This window comes from Curcuma longa, chromosome 5 (genome assembly GCF_044706935.1).
Source record: "Curcuma longa cultivar G26 ecotype Majalengka, Jawa Barat chromosome 5, ITB_CL_G26_1.1, whole genome shotgun sequence".
In the NCBI taxonomy this organism is placed as follows: Eukaryota; Viridiplantae; Streptophyta; class Magnoliopsida; order Zingiberales; family Zingiberaceae; genus Curcuma; species Curcuma longa.
This window is the reverse complement of record NC_133865.1, coordinates 1164333-1189607: the sequence shown is the minus strand read 5'-3', so window position 1 is coordinate 1189607 and position 25275 is coordinate 1164333. Positions and strand designations below refer to the sequence as shown.

The 25275-nt window shown below is 37.5% G+C and overlaps 1 protein-coding gene across 1 annotated transcript; it reads left to right on the top strand.

The window, feature by feature from the left end:
- The first annotated feature begins 16364 nt into the window (after positions 1-16364).
- LOC141829434 (nuclear transport factor 2B-like) lies at positions 16365-20576 on the top strand. The gene is made up of 2 exons (XM_074716896.1): positions 16365-16687; positions 20346-20576. Exons 1-2 carry the CDS (start codon positions 16391-16393, stop codon positions 20418-20420), a joined length of 372 nt encoding a protein of 123 aa, XP_074572997.1. The 5' UTR covers positions 16365-16390; the 3' UTR covers positions 20421-20576.
- The last annotated feature ends 4699 nt before the right edge of the window (positions 20577-25275 follow it).

Below are 25275 nucleotides of genomic sequence, written 5' to 3'. Positions count from 1 at the left end.
TGGTTGATCGAATATGAGGGTTGCTTGAAAAGAATCCGTCTCCAAAAAATTTTTATCTGGCAAGAATTGAACGGAACGGAATTCCAAGTTACCAACAATGGTATCAGAGCATAGGTTCGGGCTCTGTGTGTTTGGTTTCAGTTAATTTATGCACTTTTCATACATAAATTTAGGCAGGATAATAGTAGGATATGCAAATAGATTGACTCTGTGGTTGCAGGATTCCTAGTTTCAACTATTATGGCCTAAATGTGTGTTATGTATGATTGTGTTGTGCATGAATGTGTTATATGATTGGATTCCTCTAGCAAGTCAAGGTTGTTGTGTTATGAGTATAATTTTTTAATTTACTATTCGATCTAGATTATATGTAAAATCGATAGATGTAAATTATTTTAATTTACTATTCGATCTAAAACTCCTTCGTGGAGTTTACATATAAACTCCTTCGTGGAGTATAAGATCGATGGATGTAAATTATGTAAATTATATTTTATGTTGTTGCGGCTTGTATCCTTGCTTTGCGTGGTGATAACCAGAGGCGCAGCAGAGAAGGAAGCATGATAGACGCAACTACATCATCAGTGGATGACATATTAAAGAACGGCGGATAATTGAAAAGGCTTCGCGTGGTGTGTGTGGATCCTTGGATTAGTCACCTCGTAGAGGTGGATACCAAGTAAATCGAAAAGGTTAGCATTGCTTAAATTTTTATTTTGCTTTTGTCTTGTGCTTCCGCTAACAATTTTGTAGGCAAGAGCAAAAGTTGCTATTCACCTCTCTCTAATAAACGCAACGGTACCAACAGAAACCAGTACTACTTAGTAATAATTGATGACTCTTGGTTCACTTAGGTAAAATTATTAAAAATTAAAGATAAAACTTATGAAAAATTCACAAATTTATGCAAACTAATAGAAAATAAAAAAGATTAAAAAAATTAAAATAATAAGAAGTGATCATGGTGGAGAGTTTGAAAATGCTAGGTTTAATGAATTTTGTCAAGTTAATGGATACTACCATGAGTTTTCATTCCCTATAACCCCACAACAGAATGAAATAGTAAAAAGAAAAAAATAAAACTTTACAAGAAGCAGCTAGGATAATGTTAAATGAATACAAACTACCAAACCAATTCTGAGCTGAGGCAATAAAAACAACCTGCTATATACAAAATAGAATATTAATCAACAAACACCATAATAAACTGTCTATAAAATGTATTATAATAAAACACCCAATTTAAATTACCTAAAAGTAATTGATTGTAAAGTATATATATTTAATACAACAGATGACTTAAGAAAATTTATATCTAAAACCACCATAACTGAGTTGGTTACGATGAAGCAGAGTTACAGAAATGGACAAGGGTTCGAATTTCGGCGAAGCCGAGATAATACCCTCCTCCATCATGGTCAACTGCAACTTCTCGATTTACCTCCTCACAGATGGTCATGGGGCCGACCGTGTGGGACCGCTGGGGTGGCGGATTCCACCTTTTACAGAAATTATGCTGTTCAACAACTAGTAGGGCATATAGGGTATATAATCAATATACCCTAAAAGTTGAAGAAACCATAAATATAATATTTGATGCAGAAAGTAAAAATAATCAAACTAATGAATAACTTAATAATCCACAAAACCAAGAAGAAGAAGAATTCAACCTAACTCAAACATAACCAAACCAGAAGATAAGACTGACTCAAACCTGATTAAACCTGATACCTGATGGGGTGTTTTTGGGTTGTTAAATTTTTATTTTTTAATTTTATTTATTTTGTTACTCACATCCTTCAAAATTCAAATTTATAATTAACTAAACTGCTATTTATCGCTCAAGTAATATAGTGGAGGTTGGGGTCGTCTCTTATGAACTCAATGATGGAAGTTGTCCTAGACATAAGGTGTGGGGTTTTTATTTGTTAATTCTTCCGTAATTATTCCTAATTATCTACACAATCCACTTATTAATCCAAAAGAATATTAATCATAAACAACTCTTAAAACCTATGATACATTCCTATTTACATTAACATACAATAAACTACTCCACAAACCTTACATAACAAAACATGAATTATCTAAAAATAAACATAAACAACACTATACATTATAGATCTATTAATACAAACAAGACCATGACAAACACAACATTCATCGATATAAGTTCTCCAACATTCTTCAAACAACAAATTCATACGTTCTCATTACACCCATCAAGCAACTAATCACACAACAATTTGTTCTATTACCACAAACCTATTAAGAAACATACAACATGAATTCCATCAACATATAACATGAATTTCATTCACATCACATACAACAACACACCCTACATAATACAACACTAATTTCACATCATGTATCATACAACAATTTAAATATACATACAACAACTATAACATACAACATTCAACACTATACACACAACATACAATACAAAACAATTTATTCATAAATGATGTGCGTTCCGCAAGTATACGGAATATCATCAAGTAATAGAAGATATCGAATCCACAGGGACCATGGAATTGATCACTAAACTAATATAATAAGAGTGGAGAGATCACTTATGTTGAGTTGATGTTGGGGAAGAGAGAGTGTCGAGCTCCTAGAACCTCAAACAAAGAGAAATCAACTATGACAGATTGGTGGAAACGATCCTAGGATTTTGGATTCCTCGAGATTATGTTTGATTGACTATGGATCCTTTACCATTCCTCAATATATGCACATTTGCAGGGATTCTAACCAATGTATCCAATTAGACCTCGTCAGGTTTCCTCGAAATTAAACTATGATATTCTAACGCTATGATTACTAGTTCAAGACGACACCAGATAGTCTGGTTATGGCTCTCCCGTTGTCACTCGGTCGCCCTAGCATACTTCCAGTGTACTACTCTCTGGCAACAAGCACCCAATTAAGAGATCCTTTCTTAGTCATCAATAGCCATTAGTTATCCCTCATAAAGATTTATTGTGGCCTAAGAATTTCCTCGGAAGGTCCAGTTAAAGGTTAACCTTCTGTCACAAGGCACCCCGGTCATACGATCCTAAGAATCCTCAAAACTACAATACATCCTTATCCTCATAGATTCAATACCATTCATAGACATATTATCAATCAATCATAAGGCACAAATCCATAAAGCAACATGTACATATATATTATTGAACATGGCAAATACACAAATCCACAAGTTCAATCATTCATAGCACCTCGATTCCTCCAAATCCTAGAATCTAGAAGACTATTCCATAACGGAGAGATTACAACTCGAAGAAGATACAAAATAATACATTCTAAATCCAAGAAAGGAAGTAGAACTTATCAATGAAGGTCTTCTTCTTCGCTTTGCGTTCTCCTCGTTGACAATGGACGGAGGCGATGGAGTAATCCCGGATGGATGGATTGATGGATCGTCGATTCCTGCTCTGAAAGATGGCGTTGGTGGCTCAAAACACTCCTCGGGTCTCTCCTAATGTCTCCCCCCTCTCTTAGGGTTTTAAGGAGACTATTTATATGTCCCCCTCTAAGTGCCCTATTCACACAGCAGACACGCCTCTGTCACACGACCGTGTCTGAGAGGCACGGTAGTGTGCTGTCGCTCCTCTAGAAGATAGGCACAGCTGTAGGCACGACCGTGGACAGTTGACATTCTGGAATTGTGGCACGGTCGTGCCTGTGGGGCACAGCCAAGGGCAACCGCGACTCTGAAAAAATGGCACGGCCGTGCCTGTGGGGCACAACCATGCATTGGCTGGATGCTGGAGCGAAGGCACGGTCGTGCCTATTTGGTATAGCCCCTGGCAGTTGTTCCTCTGTTGGAAGGACACGGCCGTGCCTGGTGGGCACGACCATGTGTTGATTCTGCCTGTGAAGAAGCACGACCGTGCCTTAGGGAACACGATCCTGGAGGAATTAGACACGGCCGTGCTTGTGAGGCACGATCCTATTTTGCCTTATCTTCAATTGCTTCTCCGTCTCACCTTTTTGCTCCATTTCTGTCCTGCAAATACATAAACACACGATCAGACCTCCTAACTAGGAAATGGAGAAAATCATGCCTAATGCACAGATAAAGGATGCAATGAACGTAGAAAATAACGTGAAGTACAGAAAGATATACAATTAAAATATAAGAAACATATGTATACCCTTCGCACATCATACCCCCAGACTTAAACTTTTGCTTGTCCTCAAGTAAAAATCCGCGTCTATATTCGGATAAAAACACAAAGCAGCATATGTATCCTAAAAATATCGGTCTAATCTTATCAAACAGAAGCAATGGTAAGCTTGATACTCAAAATCATCAAAACATGGCCTAGAAAAAAAAGTTCTCCGTGCTTAGTGCAAACGTGACCTTAGTCTAATTGGTATCAAAATCTTTACTTCAAGTCAAGTCGTCATGCTACCGTGTTCCTAAGTGTTCTCGGCCTTAGACACTTACCTGCCATAGGCTTGGTTCATCTCTTCCATTGCATAAGGTCTCAAAGAATTAGCTCAAATTCAAAAGAATCAGATCATTTATTTCCCCAGTAACCATTACCGGTCTTAAAGGAGTAAATGAAAAGTTTCTACTCTTGACACTATTTTTTCATCCCCTTTTATTTTTATTTGCAATGTATTTACATTATTGCAAGCAAAGTTTTTTTTAAAGGGACTTAAGTTTTTTCAAAAGAGCTTTCATGAATTGAGTTTGTCTAGTAACCAAAATACAATGGAAGACCATCATGAAAACCCTAGTGTTAGTGCAGGAAGCACTAGCAGATCGAACCAGAGTTTTGATTATGGAACTAGGATCAAGTTAAGTATGTGGTTTGGCTAACCAAGGTAAACTGAGTTTACAGGAAATCGGTTAAGTCCTAGTGCAGCTAGGCATGAAGTCTTGGCAGAGTCAAAGTGCACCAGGTAAAGTCTGGACTTGGTCAGGAGGACCATGTTGCAGTAGAAGTCTGGGCTTGGTCAGGAGGACCAAGTTGCAGCAGAAGACTGGGCTGATCAGGAGGATCAGTTGGAGCACAAATCCTGGGGGGCAAAGATATAGCCGAGCACAAAGTCCAACGAGTCAGGAGGACTCAGTTGGCAGTCAAGTAAATTCTCCCGAGGGGAGTGGATGAGGACGCGTTCCCAAGGGGAACATTAGGCGTCAGTCTAACCCAGAGTCTCACTCGAGATCTGAAGTTAAGACTTGTAGTTGGTTCAATGAATCAACTTAATCCTTTGTATGTTACTATTTTGAGCTAACATCTTTTACAGGAAGGAAAAGTCAGATGAATGCGAACTCCAGATAAAAAGCTAAAAATTTGGGTCTGGAGTCGACTCAGATGGGTTCTGGAGTTGACTCCAGCCGAGTCAGCTGAAATCCAGAAGTCTGCGCGTCGACTTTTCGCCAACTCAGCCTGGAGTCGACTCAGGTAAGGTTTTGAGTCGACTCAGGGTCAAAACTGATCAACGCGGATGCCATCGCGACTGGAGTCGACCCAGAAGTCAATTGGAGTCGACTTAGGACGGATAACGGGCGAAGACGATAGAGTTCTATCTGCCACGTAAGCTGGAGTCGACCTAGATCTGCATCTGAGTCGACTTAGCAAGGCTATATAAGGAGCCCGCGACCAGCAACCGATTACTTCACTTCCAACACCTCTGAACGCTGTTCTCGCGACTCCCGAGCCCTGCATTTTCGACGTCGGTGCTGTACCTACTCCAAGCTACTCAATTTCACACCGAGGCGCCGAATTCTATTTTCGGGGAGCGACCGAGAAAACCAGAAGTTCAGTAAAAAGTAAACTTTGTATTTCAATTTGTTCATTACTAGTAATCGAGTTTTTGTATTTTTTTCTTGACACACTTGCTGCCGAAAAGGGGCAAGTGTCTTAGTGGATTGCCCAAATTAAACGGTTAAGGACCGTGGGCCTTGGAGTAGCAGCGTTGCGCTGTGAACCAAGTAAAAACAAAAGTGTCACCTGCTTAACCTGTTTACTTTATTACTTACGCTTCCGCATCGTAATCGGTTTTTAGTTTTCGAATCGTTCGAACGTTTACGAAAATCGAAAAGCGTGCAACGCGCTATTCACCCCCCTCTAGCGCGTATTTTGATCCTACTATTGGTATCAGAGCAGGGGTTTCTTGAAAACAGTGCAACCATTGATTCAAGATTATTTTTTGATTTTTTTATTTTTTTTCCTTCGCTTCTCCCACACTACTAATCCAAGACCTGTTGGGGAATCTTGATCTCTGTCCTGCATTCCGGATTCTATCCGCTCCGAAAAGCATAGAACCCCACAGGACAAAAATTTTATCCCGCCTGGATCAATTGACAAAGTCTACAACAGACTAAGTCAATCAATCCTTAGGATCGCCGATTCCTAAATTATTATCTACGGTTACTAACTAGTTCTAGTAAACTTAAAAACTGCGAAAAAATAAATTGTTACCTGAACCTTTGTAAACAACCACGCTGCCTTCCGCTGTATTCCTTTCTTCTTCCTATACGTTGGGTGGACAACGATCCTCCAGGACCAAAGGAACTGCAACCTCTGGATGATGAAGCCTTGGATCACGTCTCTTCTTCTCGCTGCAACTTCGCCTTGTCTCGTTCCCTTGCTTAGATCCGGCCACCACCTTGGACAAGGAGCTTCGACCACCTCAAGAGAAGAAGAAGAAGGGGGCGGTGGAAGAAGAAGAAGAAAAAGAGAAAGGGGAAGGGGTTAGGGCCGGCGACAATTAGAAGAGAAGGAGGGATATCCGAAATCTTTTCGGTATAACTTCTCCCCTCTTGAATGGAATTCCTTGTTGCCGCCCACCCCCTCCTCTTTTTATAGCCTCACGCCCAAACCAAGTCTATCCTTGCCAATTCTAAATTTTTCTATAATTTTGATTGATTCCGCGAATCAATTTTAAATTATAGAAACCTCTTAGATCTGTGCCCTTAGATTGACTTGCTTGGTTTCTAGCCATTAGATCTTTTCGGAAATAATTAAAAAAAAATTATTTCCAACCTTATCTATTATGGCCGGCTACTTTAATTAATTCCATGAATTAATTCTATATTAAAAAGAAAATAAACCTGAACCGAAAAGATCTCATCCATCGGATGCAACTTAATCTCATCTAATGGTTACGATATAATCTTCTTTAATATAACTTAATTGCTCCGATCCAACGGCTGCAATTAGCCTTGTCCTACTGCCTCCCATTGCTTAGTGATTTCTAATTGGCTCTGCAACATAAGAAAGAAAACTGCACGAGGCTTAGTAAGCTCCTTTCCTACTCACCAAAAACCAATCGTCACTTCAAGCATAACATTTACATTATACGATAAACACATAAGCATAAAAGCACATTATCATGACATAAAGCAATAAACATTTCTTCACCTTAACATTGAAATCTTATGCATATAAAATGATAGAATGCCTTTTGAAAACTTATTATCATAATAGATAAACATAATCATCATCATCATTATTTGGGGTCCCCGGCTTGTACTCATTCATTCTTTGCGCGCCATTCCTTCAAGTAAGTATGAGATAGCTAGTCTCGACCACTTGGTAACTAGGTCTTCTGTCTTTCGACCTAGGGGGAGGTGTCCATCCCTTGGATCCCTTTCAGAATCCGGTACAAGCCATTCATTAAAGTAAATTAATATACATGCTTTCATTTCCTTTTCATCATGAATGTTCCTTATCATTTCATCATCCATTTAACATGGTGAACATTCAGACATCATTTCATGTAGCATGATATAACATAACATGATCTCATTTCATAACATTGGCATGAGATAAACATATATCATGGATAACATTATTGAAATCCTAATTTGCAAACCCTAACCTTTCCTTAGGGTTAGTCAGAACTTATAGGTTTCCTTTCCCTAGACTCTTGCAAATTCTTACTACTAGAAACCTTAACAAGTTTAATCGTAGCCATTCATGGTTGATCAACATGAAACCCTAGACCCATCCAAACCCTAATTTCTTAGGATCGAAGTCTTCTTAGGGTTCTTAACCTTAAACCGACCAATCTAGAAGGCGTAATCGATCAGATGATCGATTAGGTATCACCGTAATCGATCGGAAGATTGATTAGAAGTCATAATTCATTTTCCACAGAACGCTCCGTAATCGATCGAGTGATCGATTACGTTCCCTCCTTAATCGATCAGGAGATCGATTAAAGTTCGTAAACCATTCCACAGAAGCTTGGTAATCGATCAGGTGATCGATTACTCTCCCTTAATCGATCCAGTGATCGATTAGTTTACGTAAATATTTTCTCTTTAAACCTAATAATCGATCGGATGGTCGATTATACCTCCTGTAATCGATCCAGTGATCGATTACAATGTTCCCTAATCGATCAATAGATCGATTAACATCCTGTTAACCACTGGCCTAAACCTAAACATCATGAAATCCTAAATTTTAACCACATTGAAAACTAACCCTTCTTTTGCAAACATAGCATGATCAAAACCTATCTTTGAAACCCTAAACATGTGATGGCCGAAACTTTGAAAACATACAACATGGGTTAGGTTTAACTTCATAAACTCTAATTCAACATAAAAGTTCCTTAAACATATATTAGGCTATACTAGATTAAAACAACACTTTAAAACCTAGCTTCTTCATTTAACCGAAAACTCAAGAAAAGTTTCTTCATGCTCTTACAACAACAATCACATAAAACATTAGAAAATCATGGAAAACTTCATCATAGCTATTATGTTGCAAGGTGAGGGGAGTCTTACCTAGACTTTTAGAGAAGTTTATACCCTAACAAAGTAGATGAAGATGAAGCCCTTGTGAAGCCCTTAACCCTTCCTTGTGATCACCTTAGTTCCCTAAGCAAACCCTTTCCCTTGCTCCTCTTCCTTAGCTTTGTTGATGAAGACAACTCCCAAGGAGCTCTCGGCCACAAGAAGAAGAGAGGGAGAATAGTTGTTTCGGTGAGGGAAATGAGGAAGAGAAGGGAATTTCGACAATGAGAGGATTAAGAGGATAATGGGGAAGGAAGTTACAACTTTCCCTTGAAACTCTTCCCTTAATGCCACTTAAATCATGAAGTAAAGGCTACAAGGTGTCTCTTCACTTGTTCATATGCCCCTTCATGTACCCCTAACCTTAAGTAACATGTCCCCTAATCCTTGGTTCCTCCATCCTTTTTCTTTTTATTTTTGCAAAGCTCACATGAGATAAGCTCATTTAACTTATCCATTCCTTAAGGCCCAATTTCATTCCTTTTTATCATTAGCTAGCCCATATAAGAGAAGCCCATTATGAAAAACATTTAAACCATAGAGCCCATTAGGAAAAATCCTACTAATGGCCCATTAAAGCTAAAAGTCCATTTAACATCAAGGCTCATTTAGTAATTTTACTAAATTTTCCTTAAGCTATCATTCATCAATATCAAGGAATTATTGAAGGAAAATTGCGGTATTACATCTATACTTGATCAATTTTGAGTTAGATTTTTATATTATACAATTTATTAATGAATAAGATCTCTTTTGCTTACCTTAGTGTCGGAAGTGCCTTCGTGAAGTTCGATTAGCTTGTTCCACAGCTCTTTGGCACTGTTGATTGGTCCGACCCGGTTAAGTTCTTCTTTTGTGAGTCCACACTGGAGCGTTTGGGTGGCTTTTGCGTCTGCTTCGATCTTTCTCATTGTCGCGTTGTCCCAAAGCTCGCAGGAGAGTGGTTTTCCATCATTGCCAGTTGGGATTGTAAGTCCCGTCTGGATGATGATCCACATCTCCACTTGGGTTTTTAGGTGACATTCCATCCTGGTTTTCCAGTATGGAAAGTCGTCACCCGAAAACAGTGGTGGCCTCGCGGTGCTCGAACCTTCTTGTTGGGCCATTTGATTTATGCAAAAAAACAGAAACAAAAACCAATTTCCAAGACTTGGTCTTGGATTAGTAGTGCGGGAAAAAATAGAGAAAATGGAAAAATTTTGAAAAGTGTCTTGAATCAGTGGTTGCACTGTTTTCAAGAACCCCCGCTCTGATACCAATTGTAGGATCAGGAAAACACGCTAGAGGGGGGGTGAATAGCGTGTTTGCACGCTTTTCAATTTTTTCGATAAAACAGTTCGAGTGCGGAAACAGAAGCGATTAATTAAATGCACAAAAGTAAATGACTCGGTTTGTTTTTACTTGGTTCACAGCGCAACGCTGCTACTCCAAGGCCCACGGTCTTTGACCGTTTACTTTGGGCAATCCACTAAGATACTTGCTCCTTACGGTAGCAAGTATATCGAAAAACAGTTACACAAAACTCGATTACAACGCAAATTATCGGAATGTAAATACAGTCTTTTGTTACCGACTTTTTGCGCTCCCCGGAGTGTGAATTCGGCGTCTCGATGTTCATTGAAGTAGCTTGAAGCAGGCTCGGCACCGACGTCGAAGTTTGGAAGCTTAACGATCGCGGGGAAGGCGTTTGATTGCGAGAGAAAGTTGTGTCTCGGCTGCTGCTTGCGACTGCCTTATATAGTCGACCTGAGTCGACTCAGATCGCCATCTGGGTCGACTCCAGCCGACGTGGCAGATAAAACTTCATCCGCTTCGTCGCTTATCCCTCCTGAGTCGACTCTGGTCCGGTCCTGGGTCGACTCCAGTCGCGGTGGCGGCGGTGGCGATAACTTTTTGACCTGGGTCGACTCAGAAGGCCGTCTGAGTCGACTCCAGTCCCGTTGGCGACGACTTTGACGCGCAGACTTCCGGATTTAGGCTGATTAGGCTGGAGTCGACTCCAGAACCTATCTGAGTCGACTCCAGACCCGAAAAACAGAGTTTTTCGACCGGAGTTAGCTTTCGTCGAGCTTTTCTTTCCTGCACCACAAGTTAGCTCGAAATATAACAGTTAAAGAACAAGTCGGTTCACCGAACCGGCTTCGAGTCTTAACTTCGGATCTCTGGTGAGATCCTGGGTTAGACCGGCGCCTACTGTTCCTCGTAGGAACGCGTCCTCACCCACTCCCCTCGGGAGAATTTACCTGATGCCAACCAAGTCCTCCTGACCTGTTGGACTTTTGCTCGGCTCTGTCGTTGCCCCCCAGGACTTGAACGCAACTGATCCTCCTGATCAGTCCATTCTTCTCTGCAACTTGGTCCTCCTGACCAAGTCCATTTCATCTGCAACTTGGTCCTCCTGACCCAAGTCCAGATCTTGCCTGGTGCACGTTGACTCTGCCAAGTCTTCTTGCCTAGCCACACTAGGACTTAACATGTTCTCTGTAAACTCATTTCAACCTGATTAGTCAAATCACATACTTAACTTGATCCTAGTTCCATAATCAAAACATAGGTTTGAACTTGCTAGTGCTTCCTCCACACTAACAATTGTTAGTCGGACTAAGTCCACTTGCAAGATTTGACATGACAAACCTTATGAGCTCTCCATCAAGAGGATCATCATCAACCCTACTGGGACATTGCTTCCCATGTTTAAGATATCCTTCTATAATTAACAACATCTAAGACACACCATATAGATAGTAACATCACCCCTACTGGGACACGGATTCCTTCTATAATTAATGGCACACCGTATAGATAGTAACATTTGATAATTGATCTGACGGAAAGATCTCACCCTTTGGTAAATCAAAGTGATGTTTACTAAATATATGTGCCCATTTATTACATCGGGATTAAGAGTGCATAAGTATAATAACAGAGGTCTTGTTCAATTTATGAGTCAGCGCAAATTGAACAACCTCAATGGTCCTACTCAATACACACAAAGTGTACTAGTGTAATTCTACAGTCAAGATAGACAGTTACTGAATTACACTACAACCGTTTGCGATGGTTTGTCCAAAGTCATCTTGGTTGTGAGCCTTAATTTATAATTTACAAGGAGCTGATAATCATGATCTTCTGTGTCTCAAAGACACCATGTTATCTACAATGTAAATTAAGGGGACATGTTACAAGTCTAATCTATTGCAACCATTTGACCAAAACATGATTCCTTTATTTCATAAAATGTTTATATAAAAGAGCTAGTCTTTTTAGTATACTACATTCGTATTTACATTAACATACATTAAATCAAAGGATGTTGTGGGCATCTGGATTGGCCGCTGCGTGTGCTTCCCGATTTACCCTGGTAGCCGATGAGAAACTACATGGGACCAGGCCAGTCACTCCTCTATAAAATAATCATATTTACATTAGCATACAACAAATTCCACAAATTTATAAATTACTCCACAAACCATACACAACTAAACATGAATTATTTAAACATAAACATAAACAACACTATACATCATCAATTTATTAATACTGGCAAGACCATGGCAAACACAACATTCATTGATATAATCTTAACATGAACATGTTTCATCTACAACAACAACCTATTCCACAATTCTATTCATTATCACAAGCTAACATACAACACTAATTTCACATCATGTATCATACAACAACCAAAATACAATATACAATAGTTATAACATACAACATACAATACAAAAATACTTTGTTCATGAACATTAATCAAGTTTACACCGTCCATTTACACTTGAATCACAAACACTACACATCATGTAACTGGCTACAACTCAATTCCAAAATCACTACAAGTTCAACATAATGTACCATGGTTCACCTCATGCTCAAGATTTCAATAACAACAAGAAACTTCATTAATAGACGTCAACAAACACATGATCATTCTAGTCCAACTCAACTCAATAACATGCTCATTCACTTTCATTTCAATTATCACAAAACATAAAAACAATCAAACACAACCATTAATCATAACATCCACAACCTAGTTAAACACAATTCTATTTAATCAACATAGATGAAAGATATCACAACCTAACACAACTAAATCCTGCATTCCATTCATTCAACAACTAAACATCAAACACAATTAAGTTCTCAAGCAATTCATTATTCATTGTATCATTAGGTTGCACAACAAGAGCAAAACAAAAGGGGGGTTTTGATTTTAACAGCTAACAACAGAAAACAATAACCCAAATTAACATCAGACTAAGTTGAAATTAGGGTTAGAATTAAGGTTAGGGTTTTCCTTCCCCAATTAGCACAGGATAGAGCCCAAACATCCTCGTTGTTGAGTCACGCTAACTAGGAGTGGTAGACCTCGCCGGAACTAGCCAATTCTAGTGAGCTCAAGTCGGGGAAGACATGGTCCAATCGTCGCCAATCGTTGAATTCTTGTTGCAAACCACAGACAGGGATTAGAAATTGACTGAAACCTTACCTCGTGCCCTCGGTGGAGGAGATGGTCGAAACTCAGCCCGACGTCTCGTGCTGAACTCCGATGAATGCAAATGGACAGGGAGTTTCACTAGAGTGAACCACCCATGACGAAGCTCACAGTTGTATGGGGTACTGCCGACCACCATCGTCAGAGAGAACCACCCATGGCGGCTGAAGTACAACCGGAGGGGTGAAGAAGACACATCGCCGGAGCGAACCACCCACGGCGACGTCTCTTGCGGGTGCATCGGCGCTCGTCGACCTTCATGGACGCCGACTGCTGCTCTGTGGTTAATCGGAGAGGAAGAATGAAGAAGGAATCATGACGAAGAAGACGGTGGATGGGTGGGAACTCGGCTGGAAATCACAACGGAGAAGAAGAAGGAATCGCGAAGAGAAGCTACAGTGACCTAATCGCTACTGAGCCCCCTTTGTGCATGTGAACCAGCGATTCTTTTAAACCCTATGTTGAACCAAGCTGAATCAACTCAGGCTGAACCCATTCCTATTGAACCGGCTGAATTGAACCGGATCAGCCTGATTTGAATCTATTTTGAACCAGTTTGAGCTAAATTGAATCTGATTTGAACCAGACTTGAAACCAAGGTTGATTTTTCTTCAAATTGAGCCTCCAAGTATTATTGTCGTCATCCTAATTTTTTGCAAAATTAAATATAATAAATTAATATCCATAAATTATCTCAAATTAATAAAAAATAGAATGAAGACCAAAAATTCATCCAAGATACAGAAATAAGTTTAAAACCTAATTTATAATATAAAATATGATCAAAACAATCCAAAATAACCCTAATTAACCTTGTCAAATAACCACTTATCAAGCTTCCTCACATTAAAGCCAATTAAAACCTAAATAGAGTACATGTTTCTCATGTTGGCTTTTCATCTTCTCTTCATCAAATGAAGAGAAAAATCCTTAATCTTCCTCTATTATTAATTTATTAAATATTTTAATAAATTAATATCTCATTCAAATTTAGTTAAGTCTAATCTAAATGAGTCTAACTCAAATTAGACTCAATCCCATAATCCAATTAGATTCATTTGAGTCTAATTCAATTAATCCAATTTCGATCATATTTTAGTCAAACTAAAATTAATCAATCTTCGAAGCATCGTGTCCTTTATGTGTGACCTAATAGATTTTCATAATGTTGGTAATGTGTCTAAACTACTTTAGACACATAAGTAATGAGCGATATCTAACAATGCATCATTGCTACCCAAGTCCGACCTAACCTTTCCGTGACTACTATAATGTATGATGATGTCCTTCTATCCTCGATATCTAGATTGATTCATGAGGCATAGACTGTGTCATCCTCAATATCAATCTTTGTGTTTCTTGATCCTCGAGTAGACTCACTCAAGCAAATGAGTTCAATATCTCATATTGACTCATATGAGCATGACCATGCATTTAGTAGTCCTACTCGATCAAGGGGCTTACAGATATCACTCCCGTCATATGGGAGGGATAGATCTCATCTACATCACTCACATCTCTCCGTATAATTTGTTGCATATCTAGTGATCGCCTTTATAGTCCACCTTATTATGGATGACGTTTGACGATACCAAAGTATACAACTCTTTATGTAGGGAATCATAGTGACTTCAAGTCTAAGGACTATTCATACCAATAGTCACATGAGAAAGTTTATGACACTTATATAATGATCCATGAAACTTTCTTATGACGTATATCAATTCAGTATATATTCTCTAATATACCCATGTGTTAATATGATATCACATATCCATGACTTGTGAGATCAAGTCATCAATTGACCTACACGCTAGTCTTATGCATTAATATTGTCTTTGAATATTAATACTTGACTATGAATAATTAAGAGTAGTGTTCTCTACATCATCTCACTACCAATTTGACTAATTGATATGATGTATATTAGAACCTACTACTTAAGGACATTATTATATTTAGTCATTTTGCACAAACATGAAGTAAATATAATAATCAAACTTTGCCTTTATTAACAATAGAATATGATACAAAAGTTCCTAATCAATCATCACAAAATTGACTCTAGGGGCTACTACTAACACGGCCCTCAACTTGTGACCTACAAGTCCAATAACCCATTAGGTTTCATAGCTTGGTTCCCTATAAAAGGAGGATGATATGCAAATTTTAAGCCTAATTTTTTTTCATCTTCTTCATTCTCTATTTTAATCCTCCTAGCATCCATAATGACTTAGGCATCAAAGGAGTTTCATCGAGAATACTCCCGGGGAACCCTCTTATGTGTGTTACTCCATGCAGGAAGTGTGTTAGCAAGGTCCAGCACAACGATAGATGTATTCAACTATTCGAATCTACTAGTTTTGGAGGTGACCAATTCTATCCCATAGAAGTTTTCCATTGTCTACCATAGTAAATCCGAGAAGCAACAAGTGGTCCGACACTCATAGCCAAACTTTCTAGAAATTAATCATGCGGGGCAAATGCCCTTGCTGGAAATTTACCCCAAATGCTTCTGTTTGTGTCGCTCATACCTTACCACTTGCACTGTACCCCGAGGGCTATGATATAACACCACATGCATACACTTCATGAGTTGAGAATCTTGATTGCTTGAAAGAAATACCATATTTCTTACCACCACAATATGTCGTGGAGGCTATGATATAACAATTATGTGGCAAAAGATCATACGTTGACCTCGGACATCTTACACGGTCGATTTTCACAATTATCTATAGAGAAGTAAATCATAAGGGATTAACCCCTGATACAGTGGCCACTACATGAGGGAGGGAAGGAAACAAACATTTTATTTCAACAACACTTAATATAGTAAACTTTTGTCTCAATTATTATAGAAATTATTATCAAAAGGCTCTTTTAATGATAAAAATCTAAACAAGTTATATTAAAATGAATTATTTGGAACTGCTATAGATTTAACCCCTATCTGATCAATTGGACTGGGCCGAAGTCAAACTCCAAGGATCGATTGGAATGGGCCTTCTGCGTGATCTAAACGCGTTCCCTTCATCCTTTCCCGTCTATTTAAGTGACGAGGGAGAGAAAGCAGACCTTTTCCCCTTTGTTCGACTGCGGCGGCGATGGATCCAGACGCGGTGGCCAAGGCGTTCGTCGAGCACTACTACCGGACGTTCGACAGCAACCGGCAGGCGCTCGGAGGGCTCTACCAGGACGGCTCCATGCTCACCTTTGAGGGCGACAAGATCCAGGGCGCGGCTGCCATTGTCGCTAAACTCTGGTCCCTCCCCTTCCAGCAGTGCGCCCACGCCATCTCCACCGTCGATTGCCAGCCCTCGGGACCCCCTGGTGGCGTGCTTGTCTTCGTTAGCGGATCGCTCCAGCTCGGTGGCGAACAACATCCGCTCAAGTTCAGCCAGGTATTTTTCTTTTACCTATTTATACATTCTAGAGTTAGCCATATTTCAGGTTGATGGTTCCTTCACCATCTATGGTTTATTATGAGAATATGATCATAAATAGATGATTCCTTCCTTTATTTATTTTTATGGGCGTTCTTATGATTTTAGGTGATAGTGCTATTATCTACTCTATTCTCAAAGTAATAATTATTATTATTATATTGACATGTTTTTAAATTTACTTTCTCGGGTCACGTTCAGTTGGTGACTAAGATTGAGTCCTTGTCCTACATTAGTTTTACAAATATTGACACATGTTATTATGTGATCGTTTAATAAACAAATTCATGGTCCTCAATTTCTTATAAGATTAAAATCTAATCATAGAGGGTTTAGATGTATGAAGATCACATGAATCTAGTTGGATTAAAAGGCTTTAGCTTTTAGATGCTAGAATATTGAAATCGATCTCTTCATGATCATATAAACATGTGAAAATCCTATTTGAATTAGATCATCATCATTGTCGTCAAACTATGTTATTATTAGACTTAATTGAAAGGCTTTTCCAATATTCAAGCATCAAATTTAATTTAATTATTACAGTTGTAAAGTATCAACTTAAGCCAACCAGGCAACAACCTAGTTGGATTTTGAAAGAGATTCCATAGCAATTGCATATTACAATGTAAGTCTAAATATACCTCATTTAAATTTAATCTAAACCAAATTGACTTAAATCCCAAAGCTATCTTTTTTTGTAGCTTGTAAAGTGTTATATTTTGCAAGTGATAAATACTTTAGATATTAATTACTACTTGTTTTAATATTTTAATATCGACTGCATTTGCCTTTGCATTGTGTATGCGCTATGCCAAGGATCGAATGTCTATCATTTGGATATACCTTTTGAAACCTTGCTAATTATACTCTTATTAATTACATCACCTATAAATAATATATACTAAAGTATTTTATTTTTATCTTGAATATGATTGGCTTTCTCATGTAGTTTTAGTGTGAAAAGATAATGACTTATTGAATCTTAATGTGAATTTGTAATTATAGGAAAATTATTTTTTGCTCCGAATAGCTTTGACACTAGTTGTAACATCTTTGAAACCCCCAATAGTTGTGAAGAACCCCACCATAATTGTTATAAGATATTCCTTTCTTCACTCTATCATGTGTTCCTTTCTAAATCAATAAAAATTGTATGTAAATCCTTTTAATTTTCTCTTTATTTTTCTATTAGTTGTCTTATCAAATAAATGACATTTGAGATTCATCTTTTAGGCATGAAACTAAATTGTTTTTTGAAAAATGGTTGTCATGTTGTTTATTGTCTCAATATTTCTTTCCTAAGGTTTTATAGTATGACTTATCAACTTTATACCTTTATAATAAAAGCAAAATCGTATCACATTTATTCCTATAATAGGTATAAAAAATTTTCCTCTATTCTCTAGGCATCTTTATAATTTTCAAAATTTTATTAAAAAGTTTATTTAACTAAATTATTCTTTGATCTCCTAAACCCTTCTAAAACATCAATAGGAATATTTTTTGAACCTACACTTTTACCTATCTTTATTTTCTTTAAAGCTTCTTTTTCATAACTTGATTTAATATTATAGTCAATTATGATTTTTAAATCTTCTATAATTTTGCACAATATTTTACAAAGATTCTTAATTAGATTATTGTCAACAAGATTTCTTCTTTTATACATCTAACATTAGCTCAGTCTCAATAATCATAGAACATATCATATGCTTAACCTTTGCTATGCTTATACTTTTTTTTGCCTCAATACTAGCTATTTTAAACCCTTCAAATTATCTCTATTTTTATAATTTTTTCTTTATTTAAAAATGACTTTTAAAGCTAATAGTCTTTTATGCCCTCTCACATCACCATCAACTCTTATATGATTTACCTTTAGACGACAACAACAACACTAATAACAACTAAGCCTTTATCCGATTTTTTCCTGTCTTATCTTTGTCAATCAAGTCTTTTTTGGCTTTCCTCATCCTTGATTAATATGCATATTAATCATAGTCTCATATCACTTAACTAGAGCATTGATTGGTTCCCTAAGTTCATGTTTATACTATCATAAATGTATCTCTCAGAGTCCCTCAATAGGTACAACTTTGACTTTCTCTCTAATGTTCTCATTTGTTACCCTGTCCATCCCTTAATGTTCTTTACCTTTAGACATTTGAAAAATAGATCTAGCTACATGATATCACTATTAACAAGCATTGTACCAAACTTATTATTTCATCATTTGATATTTTAAAAGTTTATATTATTCTCCTTAAAATTTCATATTAGAGTTCTTGTAAAAATAAAGATGTTCTAAACATATCTAAATATTTAATACCAATAGTCGATGTTGGTTAGTTGAGCATACTTTTCTTACAATTTTTTCACATAATGTTGTCCACCTTCTTAGTAAGGAACAAATCTAGCTGATTATGATTTATTTCCATTTATACAACTAATTAAAAAATGGTCATTAGCATAAGATGTAAGAAAATCTTAAATTATACCACTCTTCATTACATTCACCAAATCTAGAATCCCCATGTAGACCTTTGAGTTGCCCAAAATCTCTCCCAGCATACCAATTTATATAAAATTTTCATTTATAGGCATATCATGGAAATTTTCGTTTAGCTTTTCTTAAGATTCTCTTTTAATTTAATCACTCAATCCTATTTAAGGAACCTTGGTGTAATGGTAAAGTTATTATCGCGTGACTTGTGATTATGGGTTTGAGTTACGAAAACAGCCTCTTGCAGTGCAGGGTAAGACTACATATAATATATCCAATGTGATACAATCCTTTCTTGAGAGCCGCATTGGCAGGAGCTTCGTACATCGAACTGCCCTTTTTACTCAATCCTATTTAAGGGTAATATGCACTTTTAATCTTTAATATTTTATTTCCTAAAATTAACTTTAACATAATAATTCTATTTCTAGATTTCTTAACTTCACTAATCTTATCCTTATATAATATATTATCTACTTTTAAAAAAAACTTTTCTAGTTTAATAAACACAACACATGATTATTTCATTCTATAAACTTTCGTTTATCCATTTTGTTTTCTATAAGCAAATTATGTTAATTTTTCTTCTAATCATGACATCTAATTCTAGTCATTTCTCTTAACGGATTCTCATATTTTAAGTTGCTAACCTGATCTTATAATTATTAGATTCATTAGTTACATTGGCCCACATTAGTGCCAAAACCCTTTTTTAGTTTACATCACATTCAGGATTATGTGATCTAAAACCATGGAATCTATATCTTGGCCTTCTTCCTCCTTCTTTCTCCTAAAATCTCCCAGGGTTTTATAATGGAATGGTCAAGTTATACTTCATATTATTGATAAAATAGTATGTTCCATTTTATGATATTTTTGCCCTCTAATTATTATTGACAATTCTGGTTGGTGTTGCTTCAGTTAAATCTTCTAGCCAACTTCCACTATTTTATGAGCAATGTGCCTATCTACAAACCATTCACATTAGATGTTGTAGTATGTTTTTATTATCTTCTAGCCAACTTCCACTATCGACTTAGTTGTTGTAGTATGTTTTTATTATTTTCTTCGTCGATGTTATGTTGATAACCAATGGTTTTTATTTTGTAGATGTTTCATCTGATTCCAACATCTCAGGGGAGCTTTTATGTGCTTAATGACATATTCCGTCTCAATTATGCGTAAGTCTATTAATGTATCTGTGATCTTGGATGGGGTAGACCTTTGTTTGAGAGTATCGACGTTGTTGGTTTGTTGCGTTCTTCTAGTTGAATTGTCGGAAAGCAAGTTGAACTTTCCTTTTATCGCTGTCAAGCTTAAAAGAAAGTGTTTTTTTTTAAACATTAAACACAACGAAATAGTGCCCTCTGAATTGGAAATAGTACCTAGGATTTCTAAAATCAAACCATAGACCTTGTTGGTTAAATTTATTTCTTTGATTAGTTAACAATAAATTCAAATTGCAAGAATTAATAAAAAAAATTTATATTGCTAATTTAAGAGTTTCTACGTATTCCTTTAATCTTACACTTTCAGCCTTCATATTTTTGAAATCTTCTTTTGGACACTAATTAGATAATGGATTTGCTAACTCAATTTTAATTTATTTTAAACAATGTATTTATTTTTAATTTTATACGAGGATCTAAAAAGTATTTTAATTATATCATATAATTTATTAAAAGATAGATTATGTATCTCATTTATCGTCTAATTCGTACGATGGAGCTCTTCCTTCGTTGTTGTTTCTTTGACTTTCATTTGTCCCCGGGGTAATGGTGCAACGGTAGGACATCCGGGTTGTAACTCAGGGACCCGCGGTTCGATCCCCAGCTACAGCGTATTTGCAAGAATTTTTCTCCAAATGGGGAACGCAATCAAAGGATGCTGGACATCTGGATTGGCCGCCGTATGCGCTTTCCGATTTACCCTGATGGTCGGTGGGAAACTTCCATGGGACCGAATTGACCACCCTCAGAGATGTGGCTATTGGGATTATAATTTTTTTCTTTGACTTTCATTTGATGTACTTTTTGAATCGTTTTGTTCTTCATTATGAGTAGTCATGAGTGTACGGTTAGTTATATACTCAGATTCTGAATTTTTATGACGATGCAGTGTCACTCCATTTGGCTTTCATATTTTAAGCCTTTTCTTTTGGTTTCATCTTCTCTTTCTCTTTTTATTTCATTATTTTTCTTTTTGTTCTTTTTGAGTTTGGGACAATTCCTTCCTTGTCATAGGTGAAGCATTTTACCTTTCTTTTTTTTTACTTCTTCTTTCGGATAAGCTTTGTGATTTTCATCCATCGAACACTTTGAATTGGACTTGCTTTTCTTTGTTCCTAGGGCTATATTATGGTTGGTTGCTCTTGTTTCTTTCAAATTTGCAAATCTAAATTCATGTAATTCTATAGCAGAAAAAAAATCTTCTAAACTATTTACCACAAAGCTTGTAGACATGTAATATGAATCTATTATTGGATATTCATGCTTGCATTCTCGAAGAGGCATTGATATCGTATATGAGGATGTCTCTATTTGGCATAATTTCTTCAAGGTTGTTGAGGGCAATGAGAATCTCCTTGAGTCGGCCATAAAGGTGTATCATATATTCTCCCTTCATGAGTTAAAGATTGTTGAGTTGGCTCTTTAGGTCTCGCTTTGCCAACTTTGACTCTGATGTGTCTTCATGAAGTTCTAGAAATTTTTCCCAGAGTTCTTGGATAAAGTGGTAAAGTCTAATTCTATTGATTTCTTGCACAGGCAATACATTTAAAAGTTGAAATTTAGCCTTATCGTTGGTTATAAATTCTTCTCGGTTATAAATTCTTCTCGTTATTTTTTGATCTATCTGATGCTCCTCAAGTTCCTTTCCATTTTTATTCCTAGGAAATTTAAAATCATATTTGACGTAAAATATTATTTCAAAGTCAGTTTTAAAAAATATTGCTATTTTCTTTTTTCAAATAGTGAGTACGTCCTCAGACTTTGATAGATAGATGCTTGAATCGACCATTTCTTCACTTGCACTTCGGACCTCTTGATCTAACTGCTCAAATGGTAATTAATTCTTCTAGGCGATTCTACTTTGATATCAAGTGTTAGTGCAACGAAAGTTTTAGATCATTAGAGGAGAAGGGTATGAATAATAAATTTGCAAATAAATATTCTGTTAACTAATTACTTAACAAGGACACACATTAGATAATAAAGCAAATAACGCATAAACAATAAAGATCATACCATAGTAGACTCCAAGGTTTACTTGGTTCACAATCTTCCAAGATTGTTATGTCCAAGGTATATGCACAAATTTACCTGTCCACTATCTTTCTCATCTTTAGTAAAGTATCGAAGGTGGAAAACCCTCTTATACAATAGTTGAGTACAACAATGAAAGAGAAATACTTTAAAATAATATAGAACAGAAGGTATTCGATGTGTTATATTTTGTTTCTCGAGCCTCAACCCATCTTTATTATAGACTTCATCTCGATCTGGATGTTGTGTTGACGTAACACCTTTCTAATCACCCAGATACTATTGATTCAACTGCTGACTTTATCCACGAACAAGTCGCTTTATATTCGATATTGCTAATGAGGCACACCTCCTATCGCCCGGACCATCTCCAGTTGCCCAGACACATCTCGACATCATCCATAAACTAGTCGCCCTTTATCTGGCCTCGCTGACTCGGCACGAATCTAATTTCTCGGACACGATCAATTTGGATCTTGATCAACTCACTCCAATTTGTTCCACGTGTGTTTTCGATTGCTCTGATGCTCTTTCAGTCCCCCAGACCACCCGAACTTCTTGAATCATAGACCTGTTCAATAAATAACTTTACCATGCATAGGTCGTCTAGATCACATCAGGTAGCTTAGAGTTCCAGTCAGCCAAAACCTTATTTCGGTCGCTAGAAACTATCACTCAAGTCAACTAGAACCGAGTTCGCCTAAGTTGAGTCTATTATTGTCCCATGTACATGTCATTCAACTCACCTCACCAACTTACCTTGCACAGCTTTCTCTCGGCGTCTCATCCCTCGAATGCACCAAACCCTTCTGATTCACTCCTTATGTGTCCTTCTCACTTTACCGGAGTACTCTTTCACAGCTCCTCGTACTTCGAATGCACTGAGCCCGTCAACTCCCTTCTCATGCCATCCTTATAACTCGCTTGCATGTCACTAAACTCACCTCACCAACTTACCTTGCACAGCTTTCTCTATGTAGGATCGAAAACATGCTAGAGGGGGGGGGGGGGTGAATAGCATGTTGCACGTTTTTCGATTTTCCTGTATCCTCTTTATCCTATTGAAAGTCCTCAGATTATCTTTCTCTCTCATATATATTTGTTTACAATAAATTTAAATAATAGTTCTTTTTTAGATCCGTCGGGCCCCCAACTAAAGTCCGGGTAGAATAATACCTGGCTCCGCCCTTCATGCTATCACCTTAATTCCAGGGACTGCCTAGCTATCTGTCTCATGAACAATGACCTTGTTGCATCATTTTTCAGGAAGTGTATTGTTTTTTCCTTGATGCAATTTGTTTCCTTCCTCATTTTAAGTATTTAAATTTATGTTTATAAAAAAATGGAGAGGCCAACTATTGAATTCCGTTGATTCAAATATGAATATGTAATCTTCTAATTTCTAAATTTGTTATTTCTACTGAAGAATATTAGGAATTAGGAAAGAAACTCATCTTAAAAAAAAAAGATGACAAAAATATTATTAATCAATAAAATTATCTCAAAACTCTTAAATAGATAGTTAAATAGACTCCAAACCCTAATATATAAAAGGAAAAAATGCTCTTAAATCCTAAAATTTAAAAATTACTAAAAAATAAATAAAATATTCATAGCCTCTAAAAAGACATTAAACGATATTTGATTGCACCTGAAAGTGAGTGGTTATGGGCTCCATTGATAATGAATGTAGATATCTAAAAGAGCTTCGCGTATGAAAAAATAGAGCCTCGTACGGATACCTGAGTCAAAATTTATGATTTTTAAAAGTTCACTTTATAGGCTCCACATCACTTTACATAGGATATATATAATTGTTCCGGCCAAATGTCGTAGAAGGTCAAGCCACCAATCAACGGACTATCTGGCAAGGGTGATCCCCAACCAGAGTTTAGATTTGGGGAACTTCAGGGAGTCTCTCTTTGAACGGGGTCCTGAAATACACTTAACAAGAGAGGTTAGACTGGCTCTCCCGGGGATCCCGGTGAGCCACTCTGACGCTGAAGTTAGGATTTTTTGTGAGGGCAAAGGGAAAGGAAAAGGAATATAGTGTTGTTTTGCATACCATCCTCCTGCATGGTTATGAGTTACTCCTTTTATAACCAACCTTCGAGGCTAGTTTGGGAAGGAGGCTACTCTGTGCCTCGAATACGGATATTATCACAAGAAGAACCTTCTCTTTGTCCCTCCTATCCTAGGCTATGCTTATAGGAGGAGCTCGTAGGGGAAGGTCAGACTGATCTTCCATGCCCGTTTCATGATAATGCGTGCAAACCATGAGGTTAGAAGAACACGCCACGTATAAATACGAGGAACACCATTAATGCGCTGAGGGGTCGTCATTAATGCGAGTGGGGACGACTAAGACAGACGTCGAAAGTAATGGTGTACCTGCAGCACACCGGCCTTGAGCCTTCCCAGCGATGGTGGCAGTGGTTGGTGTCAGAAGATCAGAGCTAGGGTTAAAACCTACCATTGAGGTTAGGCCTGCGCCGAGACGCGAGGGTATGCCAGGACGAGGCTCGAGCGGGTACGCCGGGGAGAGACTTGAACGAGTATGCCGGGACGCGACCTGAGCGAGTATGCCGGGACGAGACTTGAGCGAGTATGCCGGGACGAGACCTGAGCGAGTATGCCGGGACGAGGCTTGAGCAAGTATGCCGGGACGAGACTTGAGCGAGTATGCCGGGACAAGACCTGAGCGAGTATGCCGGGACGAGACCTGAGCGAGTATGCCGGGACGAGACCTGAGCGAGTATGCCGGGAGGAGGTCTCTT

Excerpts from the sequence above, each read along its gene's own strand:
- LOC141829434 (XM_074716896.1), top strand. The coding sequence starts at position 16,391 with ATGGATCCAGACGCGGTGGCCAAGGCGTTCGTCGAGCACTACTACCGG. Across the intron at positions 16,688-20,345 it reads ATCCGCTCAAGTTCAGCCAG|ATGTTTCATCTGATTCCAAC; the intron begins GTATTTTTCTTT and ends TTTATTTTGTAG.